An 18,114-nucleotide genomic window follows, 5' to 3' on the forward strand; every position below is an offset into this window, starting at 1 on the left:
ATTCCCTTTCGGGGTCGCGGGGGACGCTGGCGCCTATCTCAGCTACAATCGGGCGGAAGGCAGGGTACACCCTGGACAAGTCGGCACCTCATCGCAGTAACACATGTGTCATCAACAGAATTTAAAGCAACAGTATGTAAGACATGTGTCATTAAACTGAATTAAAGCAACAATATGTAACACATGTGTCATCAACTGAATTTAAAGCAACTGTATGTAAGACATTTGTCATCAAACTGAATTAAAGCAACAGTATGTAACATACGGGCCATGGACTAATAGCTTGTTAATGAGCACTGAAGCTCGCGCTAACAGAGGTGTCCTGGCTGGTCCACAGTCTGGGAGGTCTAGCATGACATCAGATAGCCTATAGTATCTCATTAGGGGTGCACAAAAAATGCGTTCAAATCCGAATTATAATTATTATTCATCTACAGTCTAAATCCCTTCATTTTAAAAATTTGATTGCAAAAAAAAAATTGAAAAATAGAAAAAAATAGATCTATTTTTAAAAATACATGTTTAAGCCATCTCCATTCTAACAGAACATTTTCTAACTCGTTTAAAAAAAAGTTTCATCATAATTAGTTAACCAAATAATACAGTGGGAGTCTCCCTACAGTGGGTGGGTTCTCCCGAGTCCGGTGGATTTTTCGTGAGTCCGGTCTACAGGTTCGAGCCAGTCTTTAATTGCCATACATAAGTCTTGTTAAATTTTCAGCAATATATACTTAAAACCTTTTCAGTCTGGCGTGTCTCTGGTCTCTGTGTGCGCTCTGCTCCAACTCCCAACTCCGTGTCTCGGCCCCGGCTGCTGCTAATAAGGGTGACAAATCCCAGCTGGGCAATCTACTCACCTGCCGCAGTCTTCAAGGCCGATCCTTACAAGCGCCAACCTCCACAAATACGTTGCGAGAATTGAATCGAGAATCAATTCTGAATCGAATCGTCACTCCAGGAATCCGAATTGGATCGATAATTCACACCTCTCGATAGCATAGCACAAGATTACATTAAATTGCATAACACAGCATAAGCTAGCATAACATTAAGTAGCGTAGCGTAGCATATAATGTGTCAAAGTCAAGGCCCTGAATGATCATCGACATGATGATATTTCATTAGTATTAGAACCGACCCGCAGGCAGTGCTGGCGCTAGGAATTTTCGAAACGGGGTCACAGGGACCCCATCAAGTCATGAAAATGGGGTCCCACAGTACATTTTTGGGGTCTCCATGCTTAGAAGCCTAAGCAGGGAGGCCAGGACTTCCCTCTCCCCAGCCACTTCGTCCAGCTCTTCCCGGGGGATCCCGAGGCGTTCCCAGACCAGCCGGGAGACATAGTCTTCCCAATGTGTCCTGGGTCTTCCCCGTGGCCTCCTACCGGTTGGAGGTGCTCCAAACACCTCCCTAGGGAAGCATTCAGCTGGCATCCTAACCGAACCACCTCCTCTGGCTCTTCTCCATGTGGAGAAGCAGCGCCTTTACTTTGAGTTCCTCCCGGATGACAGAGCTTCTAACTCTATCTCTAAGGGAGAGGAAACTAATTTCGACCGCTTGTACCCGTGATCTTATCCTTTCGGTCATAACCCAAAGCTCATGACCATAGGTGAGGATGGGAACTTAGATTGACCGGTAAATTGAGAGCTGTGCCTTCCGGCTCAGCTCCTTCTTCACCACAACGGATCGATACAGCGTCCGAGACGCCGCACCGATCCTCCTGTCGATCTCACGATCCACTCTTCCCTCACTCGGGAACAAGACTCCGATGTACTTGAACTCCTCCACTTGGGGAAAGATCTCCTCCCCAACCTGGGGATGGCACTCCACCCTGCACACGGACCTGGAGGTGCTGATTCTCATCCCAGTCGCTTCACACTCGGCTGCAAACCGATCCAGTGAGAGCTGAAGATCCTAGGCCAGGTGAAGCCATCAGGACCACATCATCTGTAAAAAGCAGAGACCTAATCCTGAAGCCACCAACGCCTTGACTGCGCCCAGAAATTCTGCCCATAAAAGTTATGAACAGAATCGGTGACTAAGGACAGCCTTGACGGAGTCCAACCCTCACTGGAAATGTGTTCGACTTACTGCCGGCAATGCGGACCAAGCTCTGGCACTGATCGTACAGGGAGCGGACCGCCACAATAAGACAGTCCGATACCCCATACTCTCTGAGCACTCCCCACAGGACTTCCCGAGGGACACGGTCGAATGCCTTCTCCAAGTCCACAAAGCACATGTAGACTGGTTGGGCAAACTCCCATGCACCCTCAAGAACCCTGCCGAGAGTATAGAGCTGGTCCACAGTTCCACGACCAGGACGAAAACCACACTGTTCCTCCTGAATCCGAGGTTCGACTATCCGGCGTAGCCTCCTCTCCAGTACACCTGAATAAACCGTACCGGGAAGGCTGAGGAGTGTGATCCCACGATAGTTGGAACACACCCTCCGGTCCCCCTTCTTAAAGAGAGGGACTACCACCCCGGTCTGCCAATCCTTGGCGGAATCCAATCCTCACTGGAAACGTGTCCGACTTACTGCCGGCTATGCGGACCAAGCTCTGACACTGATCATATAGGGACTAGACCGGCACAATCAGACAGTCCGATACCCCATACTCTCTGAGCACTCCCCACAGGGCTTTCCGAGCGACACGGTCGAATGCCTTCTCCATGTAGACTGGGTTGGGCAAACTCCCATGCACCCTCAAGGACCCTGCTGAGAGTTCCAAGACCAGGACGAAAACCACACTGTTCCTCCTGAATCTGAGGTTCGACTATCCGGTGAAGCCTCCTCTCCAGTACACCTGAATAGACCTTACCGGGAATGCTGAGGAGTGTGATCCCACGATAGTTGGAACACACCCTCCAGTTCACCTTCTTAAAGAGAGGGACTACCACCCCGGTCTGCCAATCCTTGGCGGAATCCAATCCTCACTGGAAACGTGTCCGACTTACTGCCGGCTATGCGGACCAAGCTCTGACACTGATCATGGAGGGACTAGACCGGCACAATCAAACAGTCCGATACCCCATACTCTCTGAGCACTCCCCACAGGACTTTCCGAGGGACACGGTCGAATGCCTTCTCCATGTAGACTGGGTTGGGCAAACTCCCATGCACCCTCAAGGACCCTGCTGAGAGTTCCAAGACCAGGACGAAAACCACACAGTTCCTCCTAAATCCGAGGTTCAACTATCCGGCGTAGCCTCCTCTCCAGCACACCTGAATAAACCTTACCGGGAAGGCTGAGGAGTGTGATCCCACGATAGTTGGAACACACCCTCCGGTCCCCCTTCTTAAAGAGAGGGACTACCACCCCGGTCTGCCAATCCTTGGCGGAATCCAATCCTCACTGGAAACGTGTCCGACTTACTGCCGGCTATGCGGACCAAGCTCTGACACTGATCATGGAGGGACTAGACTGGCACAATCAAACAGTCCGATACCCCATACTCTCTGAGCACTCCCCACAGGACTTTCCGAGGGACACGGTCGAATGCCTTCTCCATGTAGACTGGGTTGGGCAAACTCCCATGCACCCTCAAGGACCCTGCCGAGAGTTCCAAGACCAGGACGAAAACCACACTGTTCCTCTTGAATCCGAGGTTCCGACTATCCGGCGTAGCCTCCTCTCCAGTACACCTGAATAAACCTTACCGGGAAGGCTGAGGAGTGTGATCCCACGATAGTTGGAACACACCCTCCGGTCCCCCTTCTTAAAGAGAGGGACTACCACCCCGGTCTGCCAATCCTTGGCGGAATCCAATCCTCACTGGAAACGTGTCCGACTTACTGCCGGCTATGCGGACCAAGCTCTGACACTGATCATGTAGGGACTAGACTGGCACAATCAGACAGTCCGATACCCCATACTCTCTGACCACTCCCCACAGGACTTTCCGAGGGACACGGTCGAATGCCTTCTCCATGTAGACTGGTTGGGCAAACTCCTATGCACCCTCAAGGACCCTGCTGAGAGTTCCAAGACCAGGACGAAAACCACACAGTTCCTCCTATATCCGAGGTTCAACTATCCGGCGTAGCCTCCTCTCCAGCACATCTGAATAGACCTTACCGGGAAGGCCGAAGAGTGTGATCCCACGATAGTTGGAACACAACCCTCCGGTTCCCCCTTCTTATGGAGAAGAACCACCATTATTTATCCATTTAAATCTGCCTTTTAGTAGATGAAAAGTCTGCATCAAAAACATGTTTTCCTTCCATTTGAGGTGTTTTTCCTCCTGGGTGTCACACACGTTTGGCAGCATGTTGGTTGGGACAGCTGCAAGCTGAACTAACACAAACATCAACTTTCCACCACGTGCTACACCAAGTATGAACTGCTCAATAAAATAACCCAAATGTGTACTATAACCATCATTTTTGATACATACTGTAAGTTTTATTGACTGTCTTCAAATGAAGTGTGTGTGTGTTATTGCAGAGAGCAGAGGGTGACGGGTGTGTGTGTGTTCATGCTCACCGGACTGTCCGTCTTCATGGCGCCAATTTTGAAGGTAAAAATGATTGCTTGATTGATTGAAACTTTTATTAGTAGATTGCAGAGTACAGCTCATATTCCGTACAATTGACCACTAAATGGTAACACCCCAATAAGTTTTGCAACTTGTTTAAGTCGGGGTCCACGTTAATCAATTCATGCATTAACAGTTCAACTTTAATCTCAGGAAGCTATTAGGTCATGTGCTTAATGTACAAACTCGTGTGGACTCTCAAATAAGTCCCACGTTTAGGTTTATTTCATCAATAATTATAATAACACATTATCTATTGTAATTTAATACTGGATCCTATATCCCCCAAAATGTTATTGTGTATATACTATATTTATATGTCGTAATGTAACATAACACATCATAACATGCTGTAAAATAGCATTGCACAACATAACAAATTGTCAATGGGTTATTTATATTTGTATAGTGCTTTTCTACCTTCAAGGTACTCAAAGCGCTTTGACACAATTTTCACATTCACCCTGTCACACACACATTCACTCATTCACACACGGATAGCAGGAGCTGCCATGCAAGGCCCTAACTGCCAGCCATCAGGAGCAAGCTTGAAGTGTCTCGCTCAAGGACACAACGGACGTGACTGTCCGGTTCAAACACTGATGACATCTATTAAACAAGACCAGAAGCAAGGAATTAAACAGAGACAGAATTCAATTTAGCTGAGTGAGGAGAAACGTGTACATCCGTACCCCTGTACAGTGTCATTATGCTCTGGTGAAAAATTGTATGCCATCCATTTTCTACCGCTTGTCCCATTCAGGGTTTTGGGGCGTGCTGGAGCCTATCTCTACTATATCATATATAACATACTGTAAACTAGCATTGCACAACATAACAAATTGTATATGGGTTAATACTTGTATAGCGCTTTTCTACCTTCAAGGTACTCAAAGCGCTCTGACACTATATCCACATTCACCCATTCACACACACATTCACACACTGATAGCAGGAGCTGCCATGCAAAGCCCTAACCGCCACCCATCAGGAGCAAGTGTGAAGTGTCTCGCTCAAGGACACAACAGTCGTGACAGTCAGGTTCAAACACTGATGACATCTATTAAACAAGACCACAAGCAAGGAATTAAACAGAGACAGAATTCAATTTAGCTGAGTGAGGAGAAACGTGTACATCTGTACCCCTGTACAGTGTCATTATGCTCTGGTGAAAGATTGTATGCCATCCATCCATCCATTTTCTACCGCTTGTCCCATTCAGGGTTTTGGGGCGTGCTGGAGCCTATCTCTACTATATCATATATAACATACTGTAAACTAGCATTGCACAACATAACAAATTGTATATGGGTTAATACTTGTATAGCGCTTTTCTACCTTCAAGGTACTCAAAGCGCTCTGACACTATATCCACATTCACCCATTCACACACACATTCACACACTGATAGCAGGAGCTGCCATGAAAAGCCCTAACCGCCACCCATCAGGAGCAAGTGTGAAGTGTCTCGCTCAAGGACACAACAGTCGTGACAGTCAGGTTCAAACACTGATGACATCTATTAAACAAGACAAGAAGCAAGGAATAAAAACAGAGACAAAATTCAATTTGGCTCAGTGAGGATAAACGTTTACATCTGTACCCCTGTACAGTGTCATTATGCTCTGGTGACCACTTGTCCCGTTCGGGGTTACGGGGGGTGCTGGAGCCTATCTCTAATATATCATATACAACATACTGTAAAATAGCATTGCACTACATAATAAATGGTAAATGGGTCAATACTTGTATAGCGCTTTTCTACCTTCAAGGTACTCAAAGCGCTTTGACACAATTCCACATTCACTTATTCACACATACATTCACACACTGATGGCGGGAGCTGCCATGCCAGGCCCTAACCGCCACCCATCAGGAGCAAGGGTGAAGTGTCAGGTCCAAACACTGATGACATCTATTAAACAAGACAAAAAAAATGTAATCAATATAAAAAATATTCAAGGGGAAACTTATCTAACATATGCAATAATAGTAATAAAAATAATAATGTTTGGTTTTCCGTAAATTCCTTTTTCTTACTGTATTTTAGTTCATCCCTATGCCTGTGCTGTATGGAGTCTTCCTGTACATGGGTGTGGCCTCTCTCAATGGAGTGCAGGTAGGCTTTAAACATATGCAAATGTATGCAAATGTATGCAAATGTATGCAAATGTATGCGAATGTGTGCAAATGTATGCAAACAATATCCTATCTTGATAAATCAATCTCATTGTGTGTGTTCTCGCAATGCTGACTTAATGGGGACATCGCTCTGTTTACACACCTTTAGGGGATTTCTGACGGTATGGGGACCGGAAAAAAAACAGGTCCCCTAAAAGGAAACATTTTTAAATGATAGTCAGATCCATTCTGAAGAAACCTTTTTAAATGATAGTCCGATCCATTCTGCAGATTTTTACGTTATTTTTAAGCCTCGGCCCATAAAACATGTTTTACCTACATTTTTTATGTCTCCACAACCTGTAGAAAGGGTGGTCCCCACAAGTCCTGATCAAACACTTGGTCCCCACTCCAATTGATAACCTGTGTGTGTGTGTGTGTGTGTGTGTGTTCTCGCAATGCTGACTTAATGGGGACATCGCTCTGTTTACACACCTTTAGGGGATTTCTGACGGTATGGGGACCGGAAAAAAACAGGTCCCCTAAAAGGAAACATTTTTAAATGATAGTCAGATCCATTCTGAAGAAACCTTTTTAAATGATAGTCCGATCCATTCTGCAGATTTTTAAGTTATTTTTAAGCCTCGGCCCATAAAACATGTTTTACCTACATTTTTTATGTCTCCACAACCTGTAGAAAGGGTGGTCCCCACAAGTCCTGATCAAACACTTGGTCCCCACTCCAATTGATAACCTGTGTGTGTGTGTGTGTGTGTGTGTGTGTGTGTGTGTGTTCTCGCAATGCTGACTTAATGGGGACATCGCTCTGTTTACACACCTTTAGGGGATTTCTGACGGTATGGGGACCGGAAAAAAAACAGGTCCCCTAAAACGAAACATTTTTAAATGATAGTCAGATCCATTCTGAAGAAACCTTTTTAAATGATAGTCCGATCCATTCTGCAGATTTTTAAGTTATTTTTAAGCCTCGGCCCATAAAACATGTTTTACCTACATTTTTTATGTCTCCACAACCTGTAGAAAGGGTGGTCCCCACAAGTCCTGATCAAACACTTGGTCCCCACTCCAATTGATAACCTGTGTGTGTGTGTGTGTGTGTGTGTGTGTGTGTGTGTGTGTGTTCTCGCAATGCTGACTTAATGGGGACATCGCTCTGTTTACACACCTTTAGGGGATTTCTGACGGTATGGGGACCGGAAAAAAAAAACAGGTGCCCTAAAGGGAAACCTTTTTAAATGATAGTCCAATCCATTCTGCAGATGCCCAAGTGATTTTTAAGCCTCGGCCCATAAAACATGTTTACTGGTTAGTGTGAGTGTGAGACATTTGCACAGCAGCCCCCTCATCGGGCCGTAGCTGGTACTGCACTGGCTGCTCTGCTCACACTTCTTCCGTGCAGAGTTAATCACTTCCACCTGTCCTATAAGAGGACAGCTGTAGTTGTGTATTCTGAGGATCATGTCATATTTAATTTGAACTTTTTTTTTTAAATGGTCCTCAGTAGTCACGAACAAATGTGTGTGAATTATGCAAACATATTTAAATTTGGTCCCCATGAGCCGTACTAACTCTTTTTCCCCAGGGTCCCCAGTAAGAATGATCAGCAAATTACTTCATTAATCCAGAAATTTAAAGACGTGTATGAGCAAACTGGGCAGTGGTCATTTTACCTATTTTTTTTATGCCTCCACAACCTGTAAAAAGGGTGGTCCCCACAAGTCCTGATCAAACACTTGGTCCCCATTGCAAATGATAACCAGTGTGTGTGTGTGTGTTTTCTGGCAATGCTGACTTAATGGGGACATCGCTCTGTTTACACACCTCTAGGGGATTTCTGACGGTATGGGGACCGGAAAAAAAAAACAGGTGCCCTAAAGGGAAACCTTTTAAAATGATAGTCCGATCCATTCTGCAGATGCCCAAGTGATTTTTAAACCTCGGCCCATAAAACATGTTTACTGGTTAGTTTGAGTGTGAGGCTTTTGCACAGCAGCCCCCTTCATCGGGCTGTAGCTGGTACTGCACTGGCTGCTCTGCTCACACTTCTTCCGTGTATAGTTAATCACTTCCACCTGTCCTATAAGAGGACAGCTGTAGTTCTGTATTCTGAGGATCATGTCATATTTAATTTGAACTTTTTTTTTTAAATGGTCCTCAGTAGTCACGAACAAATGTGTGTGAATTATGCAAACATATTTAAATTTGGTCCCCATGAGCCGTACTAACTCTTTTTCCCCAGGGTCCCCAGTAAGAATGATCAGCACATTACTTCATCAATCCAGAAATTTAAAGACGTGTATGAGCAAACTGGGAAGTGGTCATTTTACCTTTTTTTTATGCCTCCACAACCTGTAAAAATGGTGGTCCCCACAAGTCCTGATCAAACACTTGGTCCCCATTGCAAATGATAACCAGTGTGTGTGTGTGTGTTTTCTGGCAATGCTGACTTAATGGGGACATCGCTCTGTTTACACACCTCTAGGGGATTTCTGACGGTATGGGGACCGGAAAAAAAAAACAGGTGCCCTAAAGGGAAACCTTTTAAAATGATAGTCCGATCCATTCTGCAGATGCCCAAGTGATTTTTAAACCTCGGCCCATAAAACATGTTTACTGGTTAGTTTGAGTGTGAGGCTTTTGCACAGCAGCCCCCTTCATCGGGCTGTAGCTGGTACTGCACTGGCTGCTCTGCTCACACTTCTTCCGTGTATAGTTAATCACTTCCACCTGTCTTATAAGAGGACAGCTGTAGTTCTGTATTCTGAGGATCATGTCATATTTAATTTTAACTTTTTTTTTAAAAGGTCCTCAGTAGTTACGAACAAATGTGTGTGAATGATGCAAAATTATTTAAATTTGGTCCCCATAAGCCGTATTAACTCTTTTTCCCCAGGGTCCCCAATAATACTGATCAGCACAATACTTCATCAATCCAGAGATTTAAAGACATGTATGAGCTAACTGGGCAGTGGTCATTTTACCTATTTTTTTATGCCTCCATAACCTGTAGAAAGGGTGGTCCCCACAAGTCCTGAACAAACACTTGGTCCCCACTCCAAATGATAACCAGTGTGTGTGTGTTTGTGTGCGTAGTTCATGGACCGCCTCAAGCTGCTGCTGATGCCGGCCAAACATCAGCCCGACTTGATTTACCTGCGCCACGTTCCCCTGAGGAAGGTGCACCTGTTCACCTTCATCCAGGTGCTCTGCTTGGCCCTGCTCTGGATCCTCAAGTCCACCGTGGCCGCCATCATCTTCCCCGTCATGGTAAGTAAAAAACATCAAATAAGTACCGCACAAAAAAAACAAACACTTGGTTTAAAACGGGAGTCAGCTCTTCAGCGCCGCCCTAGTGGCTCCCTGGAGCATTTTTTAAAAATGATTGAAAATGGAAAAAACTGGGGGGAAAAAATATTTTTTGGTTTTAGTATGTTTTTTGTTTGAGGATAATCATGACACAAACCTTGCCAATTGTTAGAAAGACCACTGTTTAATATGTTATAATATGAGTATTTGGTGAACATCTTTTTGTCCTACTAATTTTCGCGGCACTTGAACTCACCACAGTGTGGACTGTGATGCAACAGTTTGTTTACATGTAAAATCTTCCACTCCTTCCTTGTCTCATCGTCTCGTTGTTACATCTTGTTTTCGTACTCTTCTGAGTCTCATTTGCGAGTATCTATTTACTCCAGTTTGTCCTCAGTATGTTGCCATAGTCAGGAAGTAGTCTTTGCCATTAAATTGAGCTGCTAGATTGTAGGTTTCATTACCAAACTTGGAGGTCAGGAATTAGTCTTTGCAACTAAATTGAGCCATTTGACTGTAGGTTTTATTACTAAATTTGGAGGTCAGGAAGTAGTCTTTGCCAGTAAGTTGAGCTGTTTGAGTGTACGTTTCATGACCAAATCTGAAGGTCAGGAAGTAGTCTTTGCCATTAAGTTGAGCTGTTTGATAGTAAGTTTCATTACCAAATTTGGAGGTCAGGAAGTAGTTTTTGCCATTAAGTTGAGCTGTGTGATTGGAGGTTTCATAGCCAAACTTGGAGATCAGGAAGTAGTCTTTGCCATTAAATTGAACTATTGGATTTTAGGTTATATTACAAAATTTGGAGGTCAGGAAGTAGTCTTTGCCATTAAATTGAACTATTGGATTTTAGGTTATATTACAAAATTTGGAGGTCAGGAAGTAGTCTTTGCCATTAAATTGAGCTGTTTGATTGTATGTTTCATTACCAAATTTGGAGGTCAGGAAGTAGTCTTTGCCATTAAATTGAACTATTGGATTTTAGGTTACATTACCAAATTTGGAGGTCAGGAAGTAGTCTTTGCCATTAAATTGAACTATTGGATTTTAGGTTATATTACCAAATTTGGAGGTCAGGAAGTAGTCTTTGCCATTAAATTGAACTATTGGATTTTAGGTTATATTACAAAATTTGGAGGTTAGGAAGTAGTCTTTGCCATTAAATTGAGCTGTTTGATTGTACGTTTCATTACCAAATTTGGAGGTCAGGAAGTAGACTTTGCCATCAAATTGAACTATTGGATTTTAGGTTATATTACAAAATTTGGAGGTCAGGAAGTAGTCTTTGCCATTAAATTGAACTATTGGATTTTAGGTTACATTACAAAATTTGGAGGTCAGGAAGTAGTCTTTGCCATTAAATTAAACTATTGGATTTTAGGTTACATTACCAAATTTGGAGGTCAAGAAGTAGTCTTTGCCATTAAATTGAACTATTGAATTTTAGATTATATTACAAAATTTGGAGGTCAGGAAGTAGTCTTTGCCATTAAATTGAACTATTGGATTTTAGGTTATATTACAAAATTTGGAGGTCAGGAAGTAGTCTTTGCCATTAAATTAAACTATTGGATTTTAGGTTACATTACCAAATTTGGAGGTCAGGAAGTAGTCTTTGCCATTAAATTGAACTATTGGATTTTAGGTTATATTACACAATTTGGAGGTCAGGAAGTAGTCTTTGCCATTAAATTGAGCTGTTTGATTGTACGTTTCATTACCAAACTTGGAGGTCAGGAAGTAGTCTTTGCCATTAAATTGAACTATTGAATTTTAGGTTATATTACAAAATTTGGAGGTCAGGAAGTAGTCTTTGCCATTAAATTGAACTATTGGATTTTAGGTTGTATTACAAAATTTGGAGGTCAGGAAGTAGTCTTTGCCATTAAATTGAGCTGTTTGATTGTATGTTTCATTACCAAATTTGGAGGTCAGGAAGTAGTCTTTGCCATTAAATTGAACTATTGGATTTTAGGTTACATTACCAAATTTGGAGGTCAGAAAGTAGTCTTTGCCATTAAATTGAACTATTGGATTTTAGGTTATATTACCAAATTTGGAGGTCAGGAAGTAGTCTTTGCCATTAAATTGAACTATTGGATTTTAGGTTATATTACAAAATTTGGAGGTCAGGAAGTAGTCTTTGCCATTAAATTAAACTATTGGATTTTAGGTTTCATTACCAAATTTGGAGGTCAGGAAGTAGTCTTTGCCATTAAATTAAACTATTGGATTTTAGGTTACATTACCAAATTTGGAGGTCAGGAAGTAGTCTTTGCCATTAAATTGAACTATTGGATTTTAGGTTATATTACCAAATTTGGAGGTCAGGAAGTAGTCTTTGCCATTAAATTGAACTATTGGATTTTAGGTTATATTACAAAATTTGGAGGTCAGGAAGTAGTCTTTGCCATTAAATTAAACTATTGGATTTTAGGTTACATTACCAAATTTGGAGGTCAGGAAGTAGTCTTTGCCATTAAATTGAACTATTGGATTTTAGGTTATATTACAAAATTTGGAGGTCAGGAAGTAGTCTTTGCCATTAAATTGAACTATTGGATTTTAGGTTATATTACAAAATTTGGAGGTTAGGAAGTAGTCTTTGCCATTAAATTGAGCTGTTTGATTGTACGTTTCATTACCAAATTTGGAGGTCAGGAAGTAGACTTTGCCATCAAATTGAACTATTGGATTTTAGGTTATATTACAAAATTTGGAGGTCAGGAAGTAGTCTTTGCCATTAAATTGAGCTGTTTGATTGTACGTTTCATTACCAAATTTGGAGGTCAGGAAGTAGTCTGCCATTAAATTGAACTATTGGATTTTAGGTTATATTACAAAATTTGGAGGTCAGGAAGTAGTCTTTGCCATTAAATTGAACTATTGGATTTTAGGTTATATTACCAAATTTGGAGGTCAGGAAGTAGTCTTTGCCATTAAATTGAGCTGTTTGATTGTACGTTTCATTACCAAATTTGGAGGTTAGGAAGTAGACTTTGCCATCAAATTGAACTATTGGATTTTAGGTTATATTACAAAATTTGGAGGTCAGGAAGTAGTCTTTGCCATTAAATTGAGCTTTTTGATTGTACGTTTCATTACCAAATTTGGAGGTCAGGAAGTAGTCTGCCATTAAATTGAACTATTGGATTTTAGGTTATATTACAAAATTTGGAGGTCAGGAAGTAGTCTTTGCCATTAAATTGAACTATTGGATTTTAGGTTATATTACCAAATTTGGAGGTCAGTAAGTAGTCTTTGCCATTAAATTGAGCTGTTTGATTGTACGTTTCATTACCAAATTTGGAGGTCAGGAAGTAGTCTGCCATTAAATTGAACTATTGGATTTTAGGTTATATTACAAAATTTGGAGGTCAGGAAGTAGTCTTTGCCATTAAATTGAACTATTGGATTTTTGGTTATATTACCAAATTTGGAGGTCAGGAAGTAGTCTTTGCCATTAAATTGAGCTGTTTGATTGTATGTTTCATTACCAAATTTGGAGGTCAGGAAGTAGTCTTTGCCATTAAATTGAACTATTGGATTTTAGGTTGTATTACAAAATTTGGAGGTCAGGAAGTAGTCTTTGCCATTAAATTAAACTATTGGATTTTAGGTTATATTACAAAATTTGGAGGTTAGGAAGTAGTCTTTGCCATTAAATTGAGCTGTTTGATTGTACGTTTCATTACCAAATTTGGAGGTCAGGAAGTAGACTTTGCCATCAAATTGAACTATTGGATTTTAGGTTATATTACAAAATTTGGAGGTCAGGAAGTAGTCTTTGCCATTAAATTGAACTATTGGATTTTAGGTTATATTACCAAATTTGGAGGTCAGGAAGTAGTCTTTGCCATTAAATTGAACTATTGGATTTTAGGTTATATTACAAAATTTGGAGGTAAGGAAGTAGTCTTTGCCATTAAATTGAACTATTGGATTTTAGGTTATATTACAAAATTTGGAGGTCAGGAAGTAGACTTTGCCATCAAATTGAACTATTGGATTTTAGGTTATATTACAAAATTTGGAGGTCAGGAAGTAGTCTTTGCCATTAAATTAAACTATTGGATTTTAGGTTACATTACCAAATTTGGAGGTCAGGAAGTAGTCTTTGCCATTAAATTGAACTATTGGATTTTAGGTTATATTACCAAATTTGGAGGTCAGGAAGTAGACTTTGCCATCAAATTGAACTATTGGATTTTAGGTTATATTACAAAATTTGGAGGTCAGGAAGTAGTCTTTGCCATTAAATTGAGCTGTTAGATTGTAGGTTTCATTACCAAACTTGGAGGTCAGGAATTAGTCTTTGCAACTAAATTGAGCCGTTTGACTGTAGGTTTTATTACTAAATTTGGAGGTCAGGAAGTAGTCTTTGCCATTAAGTTGAGCTGTTTGAGTGTACGTTTCATGACCAAATCTGAAGGTCAGGAAGTAGTCTTTGCTATTAAGTTGAGCTGTTTGATAGTAAGTTTCATTACCAAATTTGGAGGTCAGGAAGTAGTTTTTGCCATTAAGTTGAACTATTGGATTTTAGGTTATATAACAAAATTTGGAGGTCAGGAAGTAGTCTTTGCCATTAAATTGAACTATTGGATTTTAGGTTATATTACAAAATTTGGAGGTCAGGAAGTAGTCTTTGCCATTAAATTAAACTATTGGATTTTAGGTTACATTACCAAATTTGGAGGTCAGGAAGTAGTCTTTGCCATTAAATTGAACTATTGGATTTTAGGTTATATTACAAAATTTGGAGGTCAGGAAGTAGTCTTTGCCATTAAATTGAACTATTGGATTTTAGGTTATATTACAAAATTTGGAGGTTAGGAAGTAGTCTTTGCCATTAAATTGAACTATTGGATTTTAGGTTATATTACAAAATTTGGAGGTCAGGAAGTAGTCTTTGCCATTAAATTAAACTATTGGATTTTAGGTTACATTACCAAATTTGGAGGTCAGGAAGTAGTCTTTGCCATTAAATTGAACTATTGGATTTTAGGTTATATTACAAAATTTGGAGGTCAGGAAGTAGTCTTTGCCATTAAATTGAACTATTGGATTTTAGGTTATATTACAAAATTTGGAGGTTAGGAAGTAGTCTTTGCCATTAAATTGAGCTGTTTGATTGTACGTTTCATTACCAAATTTTTAGGTCAGGAAGTAGTTTTTGCCATTAAATTGAACTATTGGATTTTAGGTTATATTACCAAATTTGGAGGTCAGGAAGTAGTCTTTGCCATTAAATTGAGCTGTTTGATTGTACGTTTCATTACCAAACTTGGAGGTCAGGAAGTAGTCTTTGCCATTAAATTGAACTATTGAATTTTAGGTTATATTACAAAATTTGGAGGTCAGGAAGTAGTCTTTGCCATTAAATTGAACTATTGGATTTTAGGTTATATTACAAAATTTGGAGGTCAGGAAGTAGTCTTTGCCATTAAATTGAACTATTGGATTTTAGGTTATATTACAAAATTTGGAGGTCAAGAAGTAGTCTTTGCCATTAAATTGAGCTGTTTGATTGTATGTTTCATTACCAAATTTGGAGGTCAGGAAGTAGTCTTTGCCATTAAATTGAACTATTGGATTTTAGGTTATATTACCAAATTTGGAGGTCAGGAAGTAGTCTTTGCCATTAAATTGAACTATTGGATTTTAGGTTATATTACAAAATTTGGAGGTTAGGAAGTAGTCTTTGCCATTAAATTGAACTATTGGATTTTAGGTTATATTACAAAATTTGGAGGTCAGGAAGTAGTCTTTGCCATTAAATTGAACTATTGGATTTTAGGTTATATTACCAAATTTGGAGGTCAGGAAGTAGTCTTTGCCATTAAATTGAACTATTGGATTTTAGGTTATATTACAAAATTTGGAGGTAAGGAAGTAGTCTTTGCCATTAAATTGAACTATTGGATTTTAGGTTATATTACAAAATTTGGAGGTCAGGAAGTAGTCTTTGCCATTAAATTGAACTATTGGATTTTAGGTTATATTACAAAATTTGGAGGTTAGGAAGTAGTCTTTGCCATTAAATTGAACTATTGGATTTTAGGTTATATTACAAAATTTGGAGGTCAGGAAGTAGTCTTTGCCATTAAATTGAACTATTGGATTTTAGGTTATATTACCAAATTTGGAGGTCAGGAAGTAGTCTTTGCCATTAAATTGAACTATTGGATTTTAGGTTATATTACAAAATTTGGAGGTAAGGAAGTAGTCTTTGCCATTAAATTGAACTATTGGATTTTAGGTTATATTACAAAATTTGGAGGTCAGGAAGTAGTCTTTGCCATTAAATTGAACTATTGGATTTTAGGTTATATTACAAAATTTGGAGGTCAGGAAGTAGTCTTTGCCATTAAATTGAGCTGTTTGATTGTATGTTTCATTACCAAATTTGGAGGTCAGGAAGTAGTCTTTGCCATTAAATTGAACTATTGGATTTTAGGTTACATTACCAAATTTGGAGGTCAGGAAGTAGTCTTTGCCATTAAATTGAACTATTGGATTTTAGGTTATATTACAAAATTTGGAGGTAAGGAAGTAGTCTTTGCCATTAAATTGAACTATTGGATTTTAGGTTATATTACAAAATTTGGAGGTCAGGAAGTAGTCTTTGCCATTAAATTAAACTATTGGATTTTAGGTTACATTACCAAATTTGGAGGTCAGGAAGTAGTCTTTGCCATTAAATTGAACTATTGGATTTTAGGTTACATTACCAAATTTGGAGGTCAGGAAGTAGTCTTTGCCATTAAATTGAACTATTGGATTTTAGGTTATATTACAAAATTTGGAGGTAAGGAAGTAGTCTTTGCCATTAAATTGAACTATTGGATTTTAGGTTATATTACAAAATTTGGAGGTCAGGAAGTAGTCTTTGCCATTAAATTAAACTATTGGATTTTAGGTTATATTACAAAATTTGGAGGTTAGGAAGTAGTCTTTGCCATTAAATTGAGCTGTTTGATTGTACGTTTCATTACCAAATTTGGAGGTCAGGAAGTAGACTTTGCCATCAAATTGAACTATTGGATTTTAGGTTATATTACAAAATTTGGAGGTCAGGAAGTAGTCTTTGCCATTAAATTGAGCTGTTTGATTGTACGTTTCATTACCAAATTTGGAGGTCAGGAAGTAGTCTTTGCCATTAAATTGAACTATTGGATTTTAGGTTATATTACAAAATTTGGAGGTCAGGAAGTAGTCTTTGCCATTAAATTGAACTATTGGATTTTAGGTTATATTACCAAATTTGGAGGTCAGGAAGTAGTCTTTGCCATTAAATTGAACTATTGGATTTTAGGTAATATTACCAAATTTGGAGGTCAGGAAGTAGTCTTTGCCATTAAATTGAGCTGTTTGATTGTACGTTTCATTACCAAATTTGGAGGTCAGGAAGTAGACTTTGCCATCAAATTGAACTATTGGATTTTAGTTTATATTACAAAATTTGGAGGTCAGGAAGTAGTCTTTGCCATTAAATTGAACTATTGGATTTTAGGTTGTATTACCAAATTTGGAGGTCAGGAAGTAGTCGAGAAGAGCGAGATGAGGTGGTTCGGGCATCTGGTCAGGATGCCACCCAAATGCCTCCTTAGGGAGGTGTTTAGGGCACGTCCAACCGGTAGGAGGCCACGGGGAAGACCCAGGACACGTTGGGAAGACTATGTCTCCCGGCTGGCCTGGGAACGCCTCGGGATCCCCCGGGAGGAGCTGGACGAAGTGGCTTGGCGGAGGGAAGTCTGGGCTTCCCTGCTTAGGCTGCTGCCCCCGCAACCCGACCTCGGATAAGTAGTCTTTGCCATTAAATTGAACTATTGGATTTTAGGTTATATTACCAAATTTGGAGGTCAGAAAGTAGTCTTTGCCATTAAACTGAACTGTTTGAAAAAGCCTGAAAAGTGGAGCTCTGTTGGCAACGTTACCTCGAGGCCGTCCACAACAAATACGGCTGTTTACTCGCCAAGTGCTTGAGCCGGACGTGATGTCCCATGCAACAAAGTTAGTGAATTATGGCACCGCTTGATTTCAGGTGAATTCTTTACCCATCCGTAGTCAGGACTACCCAAATCTTAGCAACATCCGCCGAAAAAAAGTGCTCAAACTTTAATT

The 18,114-nt window shown here is 40.3% G+C and overlaps 1 protein-coding gene across 6 annotated transcripts in view; it reads left to right on the forward strand.

Annotated features, from left to right (window-relative positions):
- The window catches only part of slc4a4a (solute carrier family 4 member 4a), a 245,522-nt gene that overhangs the window by 201,306 nt on the left and 26,102 nt on the right, over positions 1-18,114 (forward strand). For all 6 annotated transcript variants that reach the window (XM_061895893.1, XM_061895903.1, XM_061895921.1 and 3 more), the window contains 3 exons: positions 4,452-4,524; positions 6,593-6,661; positions 9,778-9,951. In XM_061895893.1, the coding sequence (XP_061751877.1) occupies positions 4,452-4,524; positions 6,593-6,661; positions 9,778-9,951 (316 nt within the window). The remainder of the gene's footprint in view (positions 1-4,451; positions 4,525-6,592; positions 6,662-9,777; positions 9,952-18,114) is intronic.

The sequence above is a fragment of the Nerophis ophidion genome, linkage group LG01 (genome assembly GCF_033978795.1).
Source record: "Nerophis ophidion isolate RoL-2023_Sa linkage group LG01, RoL_Noph_v1.0, whole genome shotgun sequence".
Classification (NCBI taxonomy): Eukaryota; Metazoa; Chordata; class Actinopteri; order Syngnathiformes; family Syngnathidae; genus Nerophis; species Nerophis ophidion.